The sequence below is a fragment of the Aythya ferina genome (assembly GCF_964211825.1).
Source record: "Aythya ferina genome assembly, chromosome: 1".
Lineage (NCBI taxonomy): Eukaryota > Metazoa > Chordata > Aves > Anseriformes > Anatidae > Aythya > Aythya ferina.
Genome location: NC_140296.1, coordinates 194,347,326 through 194,368,666, shown reverse-complemented (window position 1 = coordinate 194,368,666; position 21,341 = coordinate 194,347,326). Strand labels below are relative to the sequence as shown.

General features: G+C 40.4%; 1 protein-coding gene across 2 annotated transcripts in view; it reads left to right on the top strand.

Annotated features, from left to right (window-relative positions):
- GSAP (gamma-secretase activating protein) overlaps positions 1 to 21,341 on the top strand; it is a 47,718-nt gene that overhangs the window by 17,320 nt on the left and 9,057 nt on the right. The window contains exons 13-24 of one of the 2 annotated variants that reach the window (XM_084515332.1): positions 3,221 to 3,298; positions 5,576 to 5,653; positions 6,140 to 6,232; positions 7,151 to 7,368; positions 7,678 to 7,747; positions 8,462 to 8,544; positions 9,211 to 9,264; positions 13,161 to 13,286; positions 13,697 to 13,752; positions 14,174 to 14,205; positions 15,671 to 15,732; positions 17,557 to 17,652. In XM_084515332.1, the coding sequence (XP_084371458.1) occupies positions 3,221 to 3,298; positions 5,576 to 5,653; positions 6,140 to 6,232; positions 7,151 to 7,368; positions 7,678 to 7,747; positions 8,462 to 8,544; positions 9,211 to 9,264; positions 13,161 to 13,286; positions 13,697 to 13,752; positions 14,174 to 14,205; positions 15,671 to 15,732; positions 17,557 to 17,652 (1,046 nt within the window). Of the gene's footprint in view, positions 1 to 3,220; positions 3,299 to 5,575; positions 5,654 to 6,139; positions 6,233 to 7,150; positions 7,369 to 7,677; positions 7,748 to 8,461; positions 8,545 to 9,210; positions 9,265 to 13,160; positions 13,287 to 13,693; positions 13,753 to 14,173; positions 14,206 to 15,670; positions 15,733 to 17,556; positions 17,653 to 21,341 lie in introns of both variants that reach the window. The other variant, XM_084515331.1, reaches the window with a different exon arrangement.

Genomic DNA, 21,341 nt, shown 5'->3' with positions numbered 1-21,341 from the left:
AGGGTTTGCTTAGAGTCAGTCACTTCCTTTTAGGCCAGGATGAAATTGTCTTCCATCAAGTCTATTGTTTGATTACCCTGAAATAAAATGCTATTTTCCATCTGGCAATGCAGTATTTAAATTGTGTGGAACCTTTCTCATGCTGAACATTGTACTTAATGCAAAACATAATTTGACATTTACTAAGTTAGTTTATTGTATGTGGCTCTTCACTGGTTGTTTTTTAAAACTGAGGATGACATTGCACAGTTTATTTGGAGTAGCTGCAGTTCAGAACAAATGGTTTTGGCAGTGAGACCATATGTAGTTGTTGAAGGATGGTGTGGGTATGTGAACTGAAATTCCCTCTTGTCTTTCTTGCTTATGGTGTTTTACAAGACAAGACTGCATTCTCCTTGGGGCACAGACTATGCCTTCTGTGGAACTGCTAGCATGAACTGCTAGCATGCATCAACTAGCAGTGCTGATACCCTATTTGTATCGTTTAGCTATCACTGGCAAAGAATGATTGGCATAACTTCTAAATGGAATGTTCCATGCAGCTTCCCATTTAATGAACTATTTTTGGCTACTGCCAATCTGATCTCTGAATGAAATCACTCTTTATTTCTCAAACTGCTGCAGTAGAAGAAAAGTAGCCCTGTTCCTTACACTTGGCAAAACAAGACAAAAAGTCTCCAGATAAAAACCGCTGTGTACTTCTAGATTAGCTTAGATCAAGTAGTTCTAGTCTCAGAATTAACTTTATATGCTCAGAATTCAGTAGTTCTTCAAACAATACTTGGCTGTTACATTTTCTAATGCTTTAGAAGTTAAATTTACTTGGTATTCCAAAAAAATGCAGGTAGTAAGATGAAATAAACACTGAGTTACTCTCACCTAACTTTATCTGCCTAAAAGCTAAGCGTCTGGATTCTAATTATGGAGAGAAATAGGCATCTACAGGGGATGGTTGCTGCTATCTGTATTTTATCATTTGCTTTGTAGAGGGAAACTAAATGAGAGATGTTTGCGTGGCTGAAGTTAGCTGCAGCCAGTCATTCCTAAACCAGCATAACTAAACGAAGTGAGCTAATCCAATGTCATAGTTGAACTGTGGTGCTCAGATGCCATGTTGAAAAACTTATTGCCTTACATCCTAAGGTTCTGGACAGAAACCAGGAGTTTGAAGTTAGGAAAACTTCCCGTCTCCATATGTATTTCATATGAGACTCTGGTTTTGGTGGTATGAACTGCAGTTGTTTTCGTAATGTTGCTGAATGTAGTAACTGCTACCCTATATGAGCAGAACTTTACTTTTAGATGCTGTTTTTTCTTTGTTGTGGTTGAGATCTTTTTTTTTTCCTGATATGTTTGGACAGACTTACCTTTTCAGAAATATCTTCATCTGAGTTTTCTCACATTATGGCATTTAGCTCCAGCTCGTCCTGTTTGCAAAGGCTTTTGAAATGGACAGATTTGGTCATGCAAAGGCAGAAAGCTTTTACCATATAGGTGCAATAGGAAGATAAGCTTGCCCTGAGTCAACACAACCCAGCTCTAATTTGCAGAGAGCACTGGTGAGGAGAAGGGAGTTTGTCTTGCATTGCCAGTCTCTGGCTGCACTAATGGGACTTCCGAGGCAGTCTCAGATGTAACTTTGCTTGGACAGATGAAAACACGTGTGTCTCAGATCAGCAACTGTGTTAACAAAGCACCATTTTATATTTTCTATTGCTTGTAGTTCAGTTTATTAACGTTTGGACCAGGATCCTGGTGTTGAATGTGTACGTCGCAGTAATAGCTCCCTGCAGCCACTGTTGTTGTGATCAGCTTGCATATACACCCACCAACACTTCAGCCTGAACAAATTGACTTGCATTCACTTGCATGCTGCACAATTTACAGAACAGTGTATACAGTAGCCTCCTGCATTCACGAAATACATTTGTAGTGTTGGAAGGGAGCTTTTGGGAATAAAACAGCATTGTGGGTTGCTGGAGCTTCTCCAATCTTCCTCACGAGTCCTGATGCTGCTACTTTAAAAATTATGCATGCTCTGACAGATGCCAAGTACTCTGGCAGCGTGCCCTGTCTGTTGTCTAAATGACTTAAATATCCAAGCAAAACTGTTTTGAGCTTCCCAACAAGATTCAGGCAGCTAAGAATAATAAGAAGAAAATGACACCTTAAGAGAAAGTATTTACCTTCCCCAGAAGCATGGAGTGTCTCAGACAGATCTGTATCACAGCCATGGTACAGCTCTATGTGCTAGGCATGTAACCAAGTATAAAATACCTTGGTAACAGTGCTTTGGGACTTGTGCTCTTTCTTTTTGGTGCCTTTTTATTTTAATCCCTCGTACATATAAACTTTTTTCTTTTTTTTTTTTAAAGAATATTTGCTTACTTTTTTTCCTTCTCTTAAGTGATGAACTTTCAGCAAAGGCAAAAGGTGAACGATTATAGCTGTGGCCTTTCCCAGCTGTATTGGGACAGTGTGGTTTGGAAGCTGTTTCTAGCATGGTGGCCAAAGCGGCTTGCCCCAGAGCCTTGGAGGTAGGGGACTGAAGTTTTTGTTAAGAGACGGAGGGAGGACTACCCCCCAACGGGGTCAAAGTGGTCTGTCAGTCTGATAGGGAGTTCATGTGGATGGGGCAGGGGGAACCGTTCCTACACAGAGCATCTTGGCTGAAATAAACTTGTGACAAGGACTGATTTTTGTCCTTAAAAAGGAATCACAGCTCTTTGGGCTGGAAAAAGGGAGAAGTGACTGTCATTTCTAGCTTTGGTAGCATATCGTGCTGCTGCCAATATGAAATTATTATTTAGAAAGCAGACAGACCATGTTTGTTGTTCCATGAGTATTTGGTAGTCCCATAACAGAAAATATCTACAGATTGAAACAGACTGAAGAGAGAGAGGCTTGATCAGTTTTCTGACTGCAAGAATAGTTTATTCTGGGAAAAGCTAAAAATGTACTTCTTTAAAGAACAACAACTGGTCATGTCAGAACTCAGGGCTCTATTGTGCCACATTGTCTCCTCTGGTCTTCCTTACTCTGTGTTTCCCTAGGTAAATGATTGTTGGAGATGCATAGTCTGTATTTCTGTAACCTTTACCTTTTTTGAGAGGTTGTTATTGTTAGTTTCTAATTTGAAACAGCCTTGCTTTGGTTTTGTGCATTGTAAAGGTGTTGTAAGTATTCAAGTGGACTAATCAATTTTCTTTTGTCTTTTTAGGAGGCTTGTGCGTGTGTTGCAGTCTAGCCTCTGATATTCCTGATGTAGTAACATACTCCATATATTTTTTACATAAAGGTAAGATCGACCTGTTGTGCTGACTTCATTATATCTATATGGAGAATGTCACTTTGCTGAAAGAGTTGCAGAATGCCTTGCAAAAAAAATAGCTACCGAAGCCTGCAGACAATAAACTACTGTCGCTGGTGTCCTAAAGACAGCAGCTGCATTTGTCTGCAGACTCATCTTTCCTGCTGTAGACTTCCTGCCTGATGCTGAATTAATAGCTTCAAACCAGTGACTTCACGAGTGGCTATTAGTTGGGTCTCTTTTTTTCTAGCCAGACTTTCTGACATGCTGAGCGCAAACAACATCAATGAAATCTGTGGGAGCTGCAGGTGTGTTGTACTTATGCCATAAGGCATTTGTATGGGAAATAGAGCCAACAGCTCTTAGCTTGAATGTGTGTTCAGAGTCCCAGTTCAACGTGTCATTTTTCACAGCAAGAGGTGCAACACCCACAGGCTTAAGAATGGTAGCTACATAAGTGGTACTCTAGCTCTGAATTTTAAGTTAGATTTTTTTTTCTTGTTAAATAATATTCTTTATTATTTTCATTATTTTATTCTGATCGGAGGAAAACTGATTAGCAAGATCTTTCCTCATTTGATATATGGAAGAGAGGTGAATTATTTCTGAAGTGAGAAGCTGCACAGTGTGGAGCACCTGTGTTGAAGTGGACAGCAAGCTTCTGTTTTACTTGAAGTCCTTGTTTTCTTGTGTCAGGAAAATCTTCATGTGTCAGTTGCACTAATGGTACTTTGCTGGAACATTGTGGGGTTGGGCTATCTGCATTTTTGGCTTAAAGGCATTAACAATCTGGAAAAGTCCATTTTGTTTTGTGGCAGCACTCTGCAATGTGCTGATCTGCAGGGAAGGGTTGACTTCCCCAGATGTTCTTGATGTGTAGCTGAAGGGGGGTTGCATGGCTTGGAGCCAACCATGCCTTTGTACATCTGTTTCTGTACCAAGAAAAGAGTGAGAATAAATATGGTGACACCAACCAGCTGCATCTGAAGTGACCTTTAAGGAATGGAGTTGCTTGGGGCAGAGCTGTTTGTGGATTCACTTCAGATTCACCGGTTGTGGGAGAGAATTATAAGACTGGTCTTGAGGTATTCCATAGAAGCAGCAGGGTATCGGGAGTGTAAGCTGCATTTTAGAGACATAAGGACTGTGCTGCAGTGTCTTTACACTCAAAAGGAATCTTCCCCTCAAAGGAGGTCCCAACAGTTTCTTGCTGTGACATAAACACAAACATGGTGATGCTGCAGGTGTGGTCTGCAGTGCTGGTAGTAGCTTGCATGAGCGTTCAGGTTGGCAAGTAACAGAACAGGGTGGTGAATGCTGATTCGTTCCAAGGAAACTTCAGTCAGTATTTTGTGTGGAAAAACTATTTTTTTTTAGGTATTCCTTCATGTGTTGTGTTGCTATTGGTCTTGGAGGTCTCACTTTTTTTTTTTTTTTTTTTTTTTTTTTTTTCAGCAGCAGAGAGAAAACATGTCTCTCTGCTAGGGTCAAGAGTCAAAGTCCTGTCCCTCTGGCTGAGTGGCATGGCTCATGATCTACGTTTTTCCTTGGTGGTTCTGCAAACTGGGGACCTATTTTAACTTGAATTTTCATGCAGTATTAAGTAGCATCCTGATTGTGATGCCATTCAGCCTTTAGGATGTGGTAGCATGGAGAATCAGTCATTTTCTCCCTAGTTATTTTCACCTCAAGCTTTTCTGAGAGATTAAGGAGATTAAAGGGATCTGTGTCATTCTTAGTGGGTGCCAGAGGAGGTTTGGTGCAAGCCTAGAATAAAACAACAGTTGTGCTGGTGCAAAGCCCATGCAAGCACAGTGAGTCTGAAATTAGCATAGTTTAAACAAATCTGAAATAAACCATAGCAATAGGGCGTGCAGATGAACAAACTGGAAATTTTCAAAAGCATTTGAAGGACCACCAAAATGTGAGGTACAGGTACGTAAAGGATTTGTTTATTTTTTGGACATTGATATTTTTGTACGTGTTTGCTCTGAGTTGGAAAGCTTCTTTAAACATGAACACAGACTGCATAGTGCACGGCCAATTTCCTCACCCTAAAGAACTGTGTTGTGTGGGTGCAGGTCTACTAAGTACGCAGCAACTCTGTGCAGTATGAAGTAAATCCATCTGTGCAGACAAGCCCATAAAGCAGTCTTAAAATATCACTGTTTGGGTATATTGGCACTGCTGAATTTTAGCTATAAAGTTATACTTGGCTTATAACAGATGGATATATGTATTTTTAAATATATTATGTTTCCCTAGGTTATAGCAAAACTTTTACAGTTTCTCTAGAAAGAACAGCATCTCATCAATTGAAGGAAGTGGCCTTTTTGAATCTGGGTAAGTTACTCATGTTATTTCCCTGTGTGCCTGCCATTCTCTGTCCCCCAGCAGGGAGACAAAGGTCTAACCCTTTTCTAGAAGGAAAGGATTTTTCTCTTGGCTTTAAGTAGTTAAGCTATTTTGCCACACTTTTTTTTTTTTTTTTTCTTTTTTGCTTAATTTTTATATTTGGCATTTGATATTGCAATACCTCACTGTTAGTAAGCAACTTCCTCTGAGATTGACTCAGCTTCTGCTCTGGAGATCAGCTGCTGAGTTCTTGAGTGTCTCAAGCCTCTTGAAACCTCCCCTGGAAGCCCAAATGTGTTGCTAGTATTTCCTGTGTTAATACAACAGCAGCTTTTAATTAACTCCTTTTATATTTCCTAGATATAATCAATTCCATCAAAGAGAAGTGGGCTAAGATGGGACTCATGTGAAACAGCTTCTTAAAGCAAATAAATGAGCAAGTGCTAAATTGACCACTGTTATTTCTTTAAATAGACTACTATGTGGCTGCTTATTTGCCTGGCCAGTTCCTGCACCTCCTGAATATTCAGCATCCTGACCTACTGTGCTATAGTTTATTTCTGACAGGTATAGCAAGACTGCTACATGAAATGATTTTACTGACATAGTGGAAAATTGTTTAAATCTCGTAACGGGGAAATTGTGTTTGGTCAACATTTCCTTTATTGCATAGTGCTCTGAAAAAAGAGGGACTGAAAAATAAAAGCAACATTTTTTCTATTTTCCATTTTAAAAAGTTTCTGAAATGACACTTCAGACTTGATCTATTATATATTTCTTGCTTGTTATGAAGTGGACCTTTTGCTGAATTTGAAATTCTTTGCTTTAGTTTCGTAGTTCCCCTTCACCCATCTTTGCATACGCTTCTCAGTCCTCTGCTGTTCTTGAATTTCACATGGAGATGTAAATTTGATTTTACATTTCCTTCCTCCAATTGAGTTGCTCTAAATGTGTGTGTTTGGAGGGTGTGGGGAAAGGAAATCTGTATTTCCTTCACCTGATCAGGCTGATGCAATTTGATTTAGTCTCATCTGAGAGGCACGTTATTTCATTTCCAATAAACACGTCTTTATGGGAAGTGGCTTATTTTTGGAAATGAAGGGCCTTTGTTTGAAAACAGAAATCCATTCTTCTAATTGGGTGAAGGAAAGGTAAATAAAGGGGACTGGTGCAGGGGCATCACATGAGGCTAATACCTGTTTTAAATACCAAATTAAAATCTCTTCTGCTAGAGAGGAGTGAAAAGCATTGCTGTTACATGGTGGGCCTGATTCCTCTTACACAAAGGATCTGTTATCCTGCTGTAATAGCGATGTGGTGGTGAACCTTAGTGCTAGCATAAATAAAGGGGTTTTGACCTGCTGGTTCAATCAGTAACCATAGAGCAGAACCTTTCTCTTCCGGCCACTGGGAGAGATGGTAAGTGGGCTGCCAGTACATGGTTATATTTTTATTCCTTTTTCTTCTCAATCCTGTGTTCTTCAGGTGAGGATGCAAGAATTGACACGCTGCAAAACGGCTCCATCCAGTCCCCACTCATGTCAACTATCTTAGATGGCTGCATAGGGCGAATATATGCAGTGAGCATCAGTGACAGTGCCTTATTAGAGTTCCTACAGAAAAGCAAACGAGACAGCGAAAGGTTGGCAGCTCTACATTGTGCTCTTCTGTGTGTCAGAAGTACAGCTGACTTGGAAATGAAGGTGGGAAAAAGAACCTTCTCTGAGTTCTTTCAGTGAGTGATGCCTCATACAGAAGGGAGTGAGGGTGTGATATAAGTCAAAGGAAAAAAAAAATCTGATCCACGTGTACTATTGGTAGTGCCAAGAGGCTCATCAGCAGGCGTGTCCCAGATCCTTTATTGAAAGCTGTCCTGAAAACATTTATTTCTGCATCACTATTTCATGCAAAGAGTTTTTCTGAAAGAAAGGTTTCTACAGTCCATTTCAAGTCCCTTACAACATAAGCTTAAACAGAGATATGTGACAAATGCCTCTCTTTTCATCTGACAGATTATTTGGTGGATTTCTGAGAACCTGTCAACGTGTCATTCTTTTGATCCCATTCAGGAATTTATCATTGGTAGGTATTTCTTTTCCTGCATACTGAATTTTCTGACATAACCTAATTATGACTTAAGGAAAAGCCACAATGTCACAAACTGATTGTCTTCTTCTCCAGTTTTTTAGCTATGAGCTGTGTTCACTGATCTGCATATTGTGCTGTTAGAGACAATTTTAGTAGTTTTGAAGGTATATAGATCCTCTCAGAATAAGAATGGTAGCAGAATTTTCAAATGCATTTTTCTGTCCAGTGGGACAAATAGATTTATCATTATTTTAGGTCACTGGAGAGCAGATCCTCCATCTGCCTCCTGTCTTTGATAGCTGGGATGTAAATAACTGGGATTGGAGAGGAGGAACAAATCTCTTCCAGCCCAGCCCGAACCATTTTTTCAGAAGGATTTGGCACATCAGGACATTCTCCTGTAATAGCTGATGCCTCGGCATAGTCAGGGTGTGCACTGTGTGCCTAGAGCCTCCATACAAAGGACCCCTGCAGTGCTGAGCTGTAGCCAAGCAGCTGACCCAGCCCTGCAGCCATCTGGACTTCCCTTCCTCCTTTTGTGCAGAAAATGGGACCAGTTCCACCATGGAGGAAGCTGTTTCAGAGACAGCAGCATGATTTGTCCCTAAACAAGTGTTACACAGATAAGGAACTGACTGTGAAGCCTGTTCTTGATAACTGATGGTTTATACAGTCACATCTTTCTGAATCTTTTCACATTGCATTCAGCCTCCCTGTATTCCAGAATGTGTTCAGAAACTCTACACCTGGATAAGCTTTTGCCCTACACGTCACTGCTTGACTGGATTGGGGTAAGATAACAGCTGGTGCTTTAATAGCTAGAGGAAGTTTTTTTCTGCTTTAATAAAACCTTTAATTATGTACATCCTTAGACGAGGTCTAAATCCACATCTGTGCTTTATGCACATTCTATACAGTTAAGTCTTAACCCACACAGTGTTTTCCATGAATCCTATGTTTTATCAATAGATAACAGTGTTTATAAAATGAGAAGAGCTACTTAAAATGGAATGGATGATTAGATTTCCCAATTTTCTGATCCAGGTACTAACTTATTGATGATTTATAGGTTTATAATGAATACTAAACATACTTAACAAGCATAATGCTGAAGTTACTTCCAAGACAACCAGCACCAGTAGAGTTAAGATTTATGAGTAAGCTTGCAGAAATAAAATAACTTCAGGCAAGATCCCACAGTTAGAGCGAAGAGCTAATTTGAATTTTTCTTATCTGTAACTGTTCCAGTGTTGCCTGTTGCCTTTTTCTGAATGGGATGAATGAGGGAAATGTATTCCATTTTTCTTTTTGGCAAAACTGAGTGTGTATTTTTGGCTAACTAGATTATTTTGCAAAGGAGACAGATAATGGATACTCACTTAGATACATAAACATGAACCTGATGAACCTGTTTATGTGGACTGATTTATGTTTTTATCATTTGTTTGTATTTCTAGGTTATCCCTGGAGCAGTATGTACAACAGACATTATCTCTCTACCTGTGTTAGAGGTAAATTCTAGTATAAAAACACATTAATATTTGCAGGTTAGGAGCTGCTTTTCAGGGAGGTGGGAGTGGGGGAAATGGTGGTTCTGTGGAGAAGCTCAGCACTGACAAAGTGGTGACCCTACAGGCTTGTCTAAAAGAGGGGTGAACAGAAAATTTGCTGTTTGAGATGGCATTTACATTTACTAAAATACCAGTTATTCAGATGGTTGTTTCCTAGCTCAAAGGTGTATTTTTGTTTTCCTTTTCTGAACAGGCTTCTCCCATTCAACAGGGAAGGTCCTCCAAGAATTAATTGCTATTTTTCATTGATACCTCTTCATTTGTGACTTCATCAGATGGAGGCAAAATTAACACAGTGGTTGCATAGGATTTCTCACTACATATCTGCACTTCGGTGTGCTTGAGGGATATTTCATGGTGCTGTCATTGGTACCAGTGGTTCATGACCTTCTCGCTGTGTTTTGTTCAGAGCATCCTGTGATTGCACTGATGTCAGGGCTTTGGCTGGCTAAATCTAGGCAAATTCCTGTACAGCTTGGAAAAGGTGGTGAGCTGGATGGGGAGAGCACATGCTGTTTAGGTAGGAAGCTGTACTTTCCACTGAAAACAAGATGAATGATTCTTCCCATCTTCCATTCCACTCCCTCAGCTCCAGTTCAGAGAAACACTTGAATTTTTCCTAAGCACTCCCCACAAAATCTGAAAGAGGCTTTTAATAAGCCGCACGTTGTGGAGGGCTAATGTGAAGAGTCAGAGCTGAACCCAACAGTACTGGCAACATACAGAAGACTCTGGATACATGAGAATATTGTTTGTAGTGTTTTAAAGAGGTGAGAGTCTCCTGATGCTTACAATTAGCTTATAAAGCTTCAGTTTACATAAAATCTTTTTAAATTGGTGAAATTACCCCGCTAATCACTCACTCTTCAACAGTGCATCACAGCTGTGCTGCTACAGATTCACATGGCTGCTGTCAGGGAATTGGGCTTTGTGTGCTTTGCTTGGGAAGGCTGCCCTGAGAGATGGGACACCTGGGAAAATCAGATCTTGGGAAATTTCATTGCTAGATAATCCCTGTAATTCTGAGGTCAAAGTTAGCAGGCATTTAATTTGTCTGAGATTGAACCTCAAGCCCCTGGGGGCAAATGCCTTTAGCAGCTATACTTCCTGATTGTGGAACTCATTTCCTATTTCTGTCTGAAACCTAAACAGATTGAAAAGGTCAGAGTTGAACTAAAGACAAATATTTCCTGCTACTTTTGACTGCAACTCTCTCTGACTCCTGAGTGAGGACAATGATGATGGTACACAAGGTAAGGCTTAATGCTTTGCCAGCTTTGTACTCCACTGATGCAGAGCCACCAGAGCTCAAGTTCAGCTGCTCAGCTGGTGGAATTTCATTCCGTGCATGTTGTTGACATCATGAATTCAGACCTAGGTGATGAATCTAGGTCTTTAATGTTATTTCTGCAATAGATCTGATGGCATTTCATAGAAACAATGACAAATTGTTGACTTGAGAAGCTTTTTGGTCTACTCAAGGCAATGAACTGTTGAGAGCCTTTGGGAGGACTATATCCATATTCACCAGAAAAAAATTGGGCTATTTGGGTAAAGGTATATTTTATCACTAAATTCCTGTTCAGTAAGAGTTATGGAGAGAATAGGTGAGAAAAGGGCAATGGTCAGTCAGATTGATGAAAAACTTTACATGAAGATTGAGATTAATACAGGTCTGTTTCTTCTTTTCAAACGCAGAAACCAAATTTGAAGGGGGGCAGTTGGTTTGATCAGAAGGGGAGAAGAAAAGGGCAGGAGGAAGAAGGGAAGAAAATGGGAGGAAATCCAGAAGAGTGAAGATGTGTAGTGCAAGCTGTTGCCAGGGAGCTCAGCACAGGAAAAGGCAGCCTATCCATCTTGTGCTGAGTCACTGAGGCAAACAGTGAAGTTTTATGGTGTGTGCAGCTGCATGGTTAGTGATGTGGTGCTTTCCACACCTTCACTGCTGGGTGACCATGTCACTAGGGTTTCCCAGGTGAGCACAGGTGCCTCTTAAAGGTTATCGGCATCTTTCAGCCCTTCACACAGGTATAGCAGAGAGCTGTCTTCATCTAAAGCAAAGCTACTTATGAAAGGCTTCGTGGCACTTACTTACGGATTGCAAACTGTAAGGCCCGACTTTGACTTCTGGTAGCACAGTGTCTTTTAGGTGTTTGTATTTAGGTATGAATTTGACTCTCCAAAAATGTGAGCAAAATAACCACCTAAGACAAAGGGGTCTCTTCTGTCCTGTCATTGGCCTGATGATCATCAGGAAATAACAGATGCAAGTGATCTTTTATTTTAAACTTCTGGCTTCTTAATGAGATGTAATACAGTGCAGGTTTTTGGTGGTGTCTGCTTTTAATTCTGAAGTCTACCGCTTCCTGTTACAGACTCGATATATTAAAGAAACTTGCTGTCTTGCTTCCCCTCCTACCACACATCAAACAACATTCACCGTGGCCTGAATGCAATTTTGCTGTGGTGTTGCTGTCGCAATTGCATGAAGTGGTCACTAGATGATACCCTTACTCTATATTCCTGGTATTTCTCTGATTTCACATTGGTAGCATTCAGGTAACGTACTGCAGTGCTAGCTTGTAGATCTTGGTGGTTGGCTCCAGCAGAGTGAACATATGGTGCCATATGCACTCCTACTTTCCAGCTGCTTAATGTAACACGAAGCAAAAAGTACATTTTCTGCTGCATCTACAACAATAAAACACTAATCAGCACTGGTGGCAAGAGGGAAGTGGCTAGCAGAATTGAGTCTCTGCGTTTTATTTTCCTTGGCAAATTGTAGTTTATAGTAGGAAGTGGTTTTTAAGGGCTTCTGAGGTTTTCTTGTTATTGTCATTGTAGAAAAGTGGGGAAGAGGGCAAAATCCAGCACAGTATAGCAAGCCAGAGGAACATTGTGAACTGTGTAATTCCAGAAACTTTCTGCCTTCAAATGTCACTGCTGTGATGTCTGTAGTAGGAAGGTAGATGTATATACCGGGGGCAAGAACTGTTAGGTGCCATCACTTGTTTTTCAAAATCTGCCAAAAAGAAGTGCCTTCATCTCACCTCTTCCTCAGCAAAGATCACATTGCTCTCACTTTATAAACAGAGGCCTCAAATCTTTATACCCCGTCCAAGAGCTAGCTCAGGAAACCAGTGTGTTTGAGTTGTTTTTTTTTTCTTTCCTCCTGCCTGTTCACAGTTGAGTTTAAATTAATTTCAGCATTAGAGTCAAAGGCTTTGGAATTGCTATGGAGACGTATGGATCTTGTTTCTTTTCTGGGGATGAGGTGCTGTTACTTGAGGCTGGCAAACGAGTGTTTGCAATGGAAGTATTTAAGCAGATTGAAAGTAGTGGAAGCCTCCAGATGCCGGGGTCATGGTGTTGTTTCTCTGTTTGGAACTAACAGAAACCCAGAGTGGGATTTATTTGACCAAAGGTGAGCGCTCACATCTGAATTAGCTGCCTAAGGCTCCTCTTAGAGTCAAGTGGAACTCTGTATAGTATAGCCAGTGTAGTCTGAGGTGTAGTTCTTCCCATCAGAAGCAGTTCAGGTTATGACCTGGAAGTCCCCGTGCCTTTGCAGTGACTTCTAAGGTGGCTAAGTATCTGCATTACAGGCACCAAATCTTGAGTTCAAGTTTAGGTAAGTGCCTAAATTTGACCCCTGCCATCAAATTAAGGAAATAATACTACTGGAAAAAAAAATAGTGGAGCTGATTTTTTTTAACCTTTTTCGCTTTGTTTACTATGAAGCTACATTTGTTACAGTTCTCTCAAATTCCTTAATGGGATAGATATTTCTATAATGATGCAGCCTGTATTTATGTTTTCTCTGCAATGCTTTGCAGTTCCAAAATTCTAAAGGCTTCTGGGAGAAACTCAACTCAAACTTGGAGAGCGTGAAGTATGCAGAGCCACACTTGCACTACCACAGTAATGTGCTCAGGAGGGAATGGCAAAACCTTTCCGAAGAGGTAAATGCACGTGCCCTGAAAGAATCTCCAGAGCTGCCACTGAAGTGGATGTTTTAAAGCCAAACGTGGAAGGGTTAGGTTTTTTGTTACTGGGAAAAGAAATGGGAATCAGATTATGAGAAGGGCAAAGATTTGCAATTATTTACTTATGAGGTGATTGCCTGTAAGTCTTATTCTTTACAAATCATGTGAGAAACTAAACAAAAACAGTTTTCACTTACCTGTATTGTCACATAGGGTAGATGTTTGTGTCTGCAGGCATGGGGAGTTGGGAGGTGGTTTGAAGCCTCACTGAGCATTATTTCAATTAAAATTGAAAGCCAATTTCATTTCTCATATATGTTTTATCTGGAAACATTATTGGCATTCTGCTTTATTCATTTGGGGATTTTTATTTCTTTATAAAGCAGAAAGAAGAGAGAAGAACCACAACGTATTTGAGAAATATTTTTGAAAATGCCAAAAAGTAGGTACCGTTTTCTATTACATTTACCCTTTGTTACTTTGTTCAAGTATGTTGAAGGATTTAAATGATTTAAAGGATTGTTTAAATAACCAATCAAGTAAATAATTGGATATCTTGCTCTAAAGAAGAGTATCTGTCTGAAAATCAATTATTGCAATCCTTGTGATCACTACAGCATGATATGAAATATCCAGGCCTGTTGAGCCAGGTGATTTATGGTAAACAGAAGTTTTTCTTGTGCAAACCAGACATACAGTTCTCTTTGTGCTAATACCTTTACTAAATATAGTCACACGTATACTTTTTGGATTTCTTTAGCTGCCTTTGAAAGAGCAAAGGGTTGTTTCGTCTTTTTAATGTCCTTACGAAACCCTTTAGAGTAATGGTTACAAAACAAGCTGATTTTTGTTTCAAACCACAGGGTGCTTTCTCATCTGGACACTTGGGACTCTGGTAAGTGAAACTTTTGTTGATGTAGGCCTCAGCTGTAAAGTTAGTTAGAACATTTCAATCTGACTGTTGATTGCTTAAAAATAAGTTGCTCTGTATGTTTCCAGCATTGAAGAGCTTGAGACATTAAGATGAGTTGTTAAACTAGGGGAAAACTTGGTAGTAGTAATTATGATTGGTGAAAATAAGTGTGGAGAATGCAGACGTAATTAATTTCCCTAGGTCAGGAACACTTGAGATTTTAAGTGATGTTTAGTTCCTCAAACAAAAAAGTAAAACTGAATGTTTATTTAAGCAAATTATGTTCTTGTTCTCACATCAGTGCCTTCTGTGTACCCTGCCACCATGTGATATGAAATAATGCTGATCTGAGTGTTGATCACAATTTTTGGGGTGCAAATTACTGCAAAGAACTTTCAGCGTGTTCATTTCCAGCCCCTAATACAGGTCATTCATACCACTGCTGGTTTTTGCAGTGGGCTCTGATTTTTAGGATCTTCTATCAACTGTGGTAGCCTCAAGTTCAAACTACTGCCACGTTTTCCAAAGATCCTTACTGACAAAGATGCAACTGTTCTTAAAGAATTTATAGGTAGCTGCTGGCAAGTAGCAAGCATCAACACAGTGTGTCTATCCCGTAGATCTTCCTTCACATTCTTTAATAATCAAGCAACAAAGTTTTTTGTGCTGCTAAATGGTGAAGTAAATATGTTTCCAGCTGAGCAGAGATGGTTGGAAAGTAACTTGTAAAGATGTCGCTGCTTTGTACAATACTGTCTTGATTTTGTGGTGTGTGATGAAATAGAAGTTTTTCTTCCTTTGCTCTTAGTAGACAAAAGGCACTGATGGGAAATAGAGGGTATTAAATTTCAGTAGATACTATAGCCTCCTTCCATGTAGGCAGAGAATTGTGTTCCTTTACTCTCAGTGGTCTGCAAGTCTCGGAACACAAGCAGCCAGACCTTGGGAGAAAACCAGGGAATTGCAAGGTGACTGTGGTGTATCTACTTTGTATCTGTCCGTCTCCTTAGAAAAACTGTGCAGCTGTTTTGGCTTTTGTTTGTAAATTACAGTGTAAATTACAGTATACACTAAACAGTGTATACATTTGCACTTGTGTTACCAGGAGGTTTTCTGAGCTTTTTTCCTTACCAAATCACCACAATGTGATACCGCTCCCTTAGGCAACAAAGAAAAGAGTAATGCAAATGAAGTGTAAAACTGACAGGCTTGTGTTCCTCTGTGCTAAATGTTGAGTGCTTAGGGCAAGGATGGCAGGTAAAGAGTTATTTTCCATTCCTCAGTTCTCTTGTACACAGTCCTTGATTCTGTCACTCAGTTCTGTAGGCAAGTAGATAGAACCACAGCCTCTGTTTGTTTGTTTCTCAGTGCTTTTGAAGTTGGTTGAAGTTTTGTGATCTTTTTATAGTTCCACATCCCTGAATGACTCTTGTTCTGTTTATTCCAGAGGAAAGGCTAGTACCCCTCTTTCAAGAAGAAGATTACCAGCAGCAGTTACTAATGGGACTGGTATGTGCTTTTGTTACAGTGTGCACTAGAGGACGCCCAACCTCAACAAATGTAAAGAGGGAGATCCTCAGTTCCAGGGCTGAGTGGAAGCTCATTCAGAGTAGCTGTGGGACACATTTGGTATTTCCTAAGTTCTGGAATTCATGGTCATGATGTCATGATATCATCTTAATAGGTCATGATATAAAGCATAGGGGAAAACCAGCAATGGAAAGTTGATTTGTCAAAGATTTTCCCCAGTACAAGTTTTCTTTAGCTAGAAGTTTATTCAGTCCTCCTTGAGCTTCATCTTAATCTGTCAGCTATTTTGGGGCTACTTTACATCCTTAAAATACATTTGAGTGAATTCCCCACCTGCACTTTCCCTCAAAAGAATGACAGATCTTCTTGCTTCTCAATTTAACATTTTTTTTTTACTGTCTCCTTTTCCTTCTACCTGTCATGATTTAACGAAGTAGGCAACTAAGCACAACACAGCCACTTGCTCATTTTCTCCTTTAGCAATTTCTGCAACTTGTCCTACAGGACTATGTGCAGCAGCCTGGAGTTTTGGCCAAGAGGCTTTAACTGTGCTTGGCTTGATGGCAGTGCATGTTTTGCATTGATGGATAACCTGTGCAGTAGTGTCCATGGTCAAGTCCACCCCAATCAGAGCTCATCTTTCTATATACAAGTTAACCCTCTCTCAGCCAAAGCTGTGACACTACCTTTCTGCTAGGACAGCTGTGGCCATTCTGAGGCCTCTTCTTCCTTTGCTTTTTTCTCCCTGAGGATCTCTCCTAAGAATCTACCATCCTTATGCTTCTGGATAGTAAGTCCTGTCTTAATTCCCTACCTGTTCTTCATCTACCTAAATCCGTATCTTCTCTTATCTCTCATTCTCTTGCTGTTAGATCCAAATAATACTCTTCAGCTTGCATTGGAAGGTCTCAGCACTGCATCTGTGAGGAGTGTATCAACACTGTCCTGTCTGTTCAAATCTAAGGCAAGTTCTCACTCTTTGTAGTTGTGCTGTCTTGTTTCTAAGTGCTACATGTCCTCTGAAATTTCTCTACACTTTTTTCCCTGAGATTCTTCAGACAGATCCAGAAAAGTAGATCACCACTGTCTTTTGTCTGTGCTTTCCTACCACTGTATTTCTGCCATGTCTTTTAAGTGGAAATTAATCAATTTATAAACTACTAAACCCAGAGATTTTGTTTGCTTTGCCTTTTCTGTCAGCTTTGCCTCTTCTTGGCAAAGGTACCAGGATGGGCCAAGTAACAAACAAGCTACAAGAGGTCACAGAATATTTCAGAAAGGAGAGAGTGTAGGTAGTGGTATGGCCTGTATGATAACAAGCACCTGATTTTAAAAACATCACAATGAATATTTACCTGAAATTGCCATTACTCAGATTCTCAGGTTCTTGGCTACTAGCACAAATTGGACTTGTGCTAACTTTCTGTAAATCCTTTGGGTTTATTTGATGTAATAACTACTTGTATTCTCAAAAATCAGCGTTAAAATCCTTCCTTTACCTGCATTCTCACTTGGTTTGACCCAGAGAGATTTAAGACCTGTAAGATTTTTCTATTCAACGTTGTTGACAGTATAACGTAGCACTCATTTGGCTGAATTTATGCCATGTAACTATTTTGAATATTCAGATCTGCTGTTGACTTCAGCACGATTGTGTGGTAGCTTGGGGTCTCAATCTGAACCGGAATTTTGTAGTGGGGAGAAAGTTGTACTAAAGCCTGTTGATCAGGCCTGCATCTTGTGGGGCTTTTGCATCCTTTTCAGAGACCACAAGCACACTGAACTGTTGGCTTCTTTTTCTAGATGGTTGCTCAGCTAAAGGATCACCTCATGAGACATCTACAGTATGTAGGAAAAAAGAAGATTGACCAAATAGTTCTGGATTATGTTGCAAACCTGGTTAGTTCCATTTCATAGTCACTGTTGTGAGCAAGCGTGTATTACTGGGGATGAAGGGAGGGCTGGGTATGTGTTGCATGTACCTTGTGTATTTTTGGTGGGAGGAAGTTCTTGTTTAAGCTGTTGAATCATATTTTTCTGCTTAATGTTCATATTGATAAAGTGAATAATACTTATATAATATTAAAGAGAGTTGTACTGGGCACTCAGAATAGTGAAGAAACAGTTTTGTTCACAGCTTGTAGAAATAGATTTAAAATCTGGACTCATCCTGAAAGTTGAAAGAAAAGCCTTTGGTTCCTGTGGAATACGTTGCTGCGTGCTTTGAATAATGCAAGTGCCATCGGGGGCATAGGAACAAAGAAAAACAATTTAAGTCCAATATGACATGAGAGTAAATCATTGCTCCTACATGTTGACTGTAGGCTTTTTGTGAGTGTAACAGAAGATGGATTTCTGCCTGAATCCATATGACGTACAGTGAATTCTTTCCAATTTCTTAATTTTCTGTCTTTGACCTTAAACATTAAAAAGACCGTTGACAAAAACAGGTGTAATAATTTCTATCAGTCTCGACATCAAATCCTTTAAATGCAGAATCCATAAGAGCTCACATAGCAGCTAGTAAGTCATGTTCTTTTTCTTGTCACCAGATTCAGTAGAACTTGATCCGTGCAGCTCTTGGGTTCCAGAAACTCCCCGCAGTGCTATTTCCTAGATACAGAAATCTCAGGAAGCTTTCCTGAGGCTACCAGTGTCTGCATCTTTTCTCAAGTCTCTTGCAAATCAGTTGTGCTGTTGATGTTAAAGTGTTCTGTGAGCCACTGCAACTTCTGCTGGGCTTCCTGACTTCATATTCAGGCCTCTTTCTATAGCTTGACAGCTTGTTTCACTGTTAATCACCAGACTATTTCTGTATCTGTATAGGAAGAGAAGAAAAACTAGTGGCTGACTTAAGTAGAAACAGTACAGAGTGAACCAAAGCTTCATGGCTGCTAACAGTACTGATAGAAGCAGAACTGGAGTGTTTGTTTTGCTTTCATATATTTCCTAGTTATCATTTGTTCATTCCTAATGTAAACTAAGATTAAAAAAAAAAACTACTAGGACACCTCCACAGCCTTGATCTGCAAAACAAAATTATTGTAGACTGAATTTTGCAGTCAAAACAAATCTCAGCCCTTCCCACCCCACCATGAGTAAAACTTCAGGATTAATACAGTTTTTTCTTTTAAACTTCACTAAAAGCAAGAATTCTCTCAACTCCATTTTCAGATTTATTCTTGTAAAAGCTGCTATAAAGAAAGATCATATGTCTCTAAAAATTACTTCAGCTCTTTGCCTGGCACATGTTGCTAGGTGCTGTTTGGAAATCTTTAGAAACCAGTTTATTGTTAGACGTGGGTTTCCCCTCATCCACAGTTAGAAACTCTCACATCCTAAACTGTTCTGTATCCCAAATGTTTGGAAGTTCTTCAGAGAAATTGTTTTGATTCTTCCAACAGTTTTCTGTAGCATCAGCAATGTGTGGCTGAGCTAAAGAAGCTAATGAAACAGGAAGAGGCTTGAAAAATATTTTGCTCGTCTAGTTGTTTTCCCAAAACATTGTGATGTTTTATTACATTGAGGAGCAATGGAGTAACAGAGAATAGGGTGTTGTGGGACGTAGTTATTGTACAAATCACTTGAGGTTTTACGTTAGAGCAGCCAAGCCATGGGAGCAGTAACAGTTTATCTGAAGACAGCGTGGTTGGCTGCTATCAGAGAGCTGTGCATAGCAGTATGCAGAGAAGTACTGAGAGGTAGTGTTAATGAAGTAGTAAATCTGGGAGGTAGTGTTAATCTCAGTGCTAATTCCCTTCATACAGAGCCTGAAAATACCTGGTTACCTTTTCACATGCCACCTGGCCTCTAGTGTGTATACGTCCATATTCTGTCCTACCTCCCACTCCCCTATGGGCTCTTTGTCTTAGAAAATCTGCATCTGTTTTTCTCTTACTCTTCTCATTTCAATAGTAGGGGAAAGGGAGAAATAACAGCAGCAGCTTGCCATTTGCTGCCCCAGCAGCGAGTGGAAGAGGAGGCAGAGTGAAAGGGCAGCTTGTTGGCACAGAGAGAAGACACATCAGAGTAAACTGTTGAAATTTCTCTGAAAGTCACTGTGGTGGCTGCACCTTTTGGTAGATAACTAGCCACAGACATCAGATGTGCTTTCTTCTGCAGAGGAATAGAAGAAAGACACCACTTGGATTTGAGTTTTCTCTGGATTTGCGTTTTCTCTGAAGAAGGGTGACTGGAAACTGCAGAACTTACTCTGTTTTCTCCTTTGCTCCTGATGCTTTTCTTTGGTTGCTTCCATGTCTCTTCTTTAGAACCAGCCATAGGAGTTGAGGTCTTCTGGTTCCAAATGACTTCAGTGAAACTTCAGTTTACTCAGCAACTTTGCCTGAAAACGTACATTTCGAGGCAGCAAAGTCCTTTATAAATGGCAGCTTAGGCCCTGTCTCACTGTTGATCGTGTTTTTTCTTGCTAGTTTTGATTGCTCCAAGGAAAATGGATTCTGGTCCTCACTAAATTTCTTAGTTGTTTAGGATCCTTAAGCATGCAAGCCTCAAAGAGAAAGGCCCAACAAGGGCAGGGTTGGCTTATGACATCCAATTTAGGACAGAGCTGGGAAAGCCTCTGAGTCCTCTACATCAGGAGCAGAAGCACTCAAACAGTTGAGGTTGGATGCTGAAAGCTGTTTGGGAGATTAAACACATCCCTGTGTTTTCTGTGATGTCCGTTGTGGCTGATCCAAGTGAGCTGTGCTGTTGCTGTCATGTTATAAGCATGCTGGTATGTACGTACGCTGTAATAGCTAAGCTGATGATGACTTAAGAAGTTGCTTTCTTAGATACTCTGCAAGAGACACGTGGTTGATGTATTCTTAAGCAAAGAATACTGATTCTGGAGTATCATCCCTGTTAATACAATTTTGTTACATGAATAATAAGAGGTGATTATGGGGTTTAAAAAGCTTCCCCTCACCTTGACACTGATCTTCAACTCCAGCTGTAACTCCCCATGCAGAGGCTGTAAAGTGCACTCTGCTGGCCAGAGATGAAAGTCATTTGGCAGCAGGTGTGGTTCTTGTGACCCTTCTCTGAAAACTGGAAATCACTCGTTCCCTGCAAAATGAGTGGAGAAAAACTGCCCTTCTACAGGGACACGAAATGGGAGCTTTCCGGGGCATCCAGAAGTAAGAGCATGGGAGTTTTTAGGTGGTTACTCTGAGTCAAGCAGCTGCCTCAGCATCTTCTCTGCAAGGCTGGATGAAGTTGTGAAGGGTGGAGGGAAAAGGTGCAGAGAGTTTTCTGGCCAGCCCTGTGGGGGAGAGCACTCAGCAGTGTTAGTGGCCAGTGTTCCAGGTCTGACCCTTCCATAGGAACTTGTCTTGTGTGTCTGCTTTACCCTCTTGGTCAGAGCTGGGACAAGTTAGAGGTTAGGGAGGGTGGGGTCTGTGGGGATTAAAAAGAGTGGGAAAAAGGATTCCTGGACTCTGGCCTCCCTGGGGAGAGAGGGCTTATTTCTTCTTGTGACACCTGTCTTGCAAAGCAGGGATCAGGCTTGCTTCCTGAGAGTTTCCTGGGATTGATTAGTTAGGACACTTTGAGGCCCAGAGATAAAAGGCAGAGAGGAAGTGTCT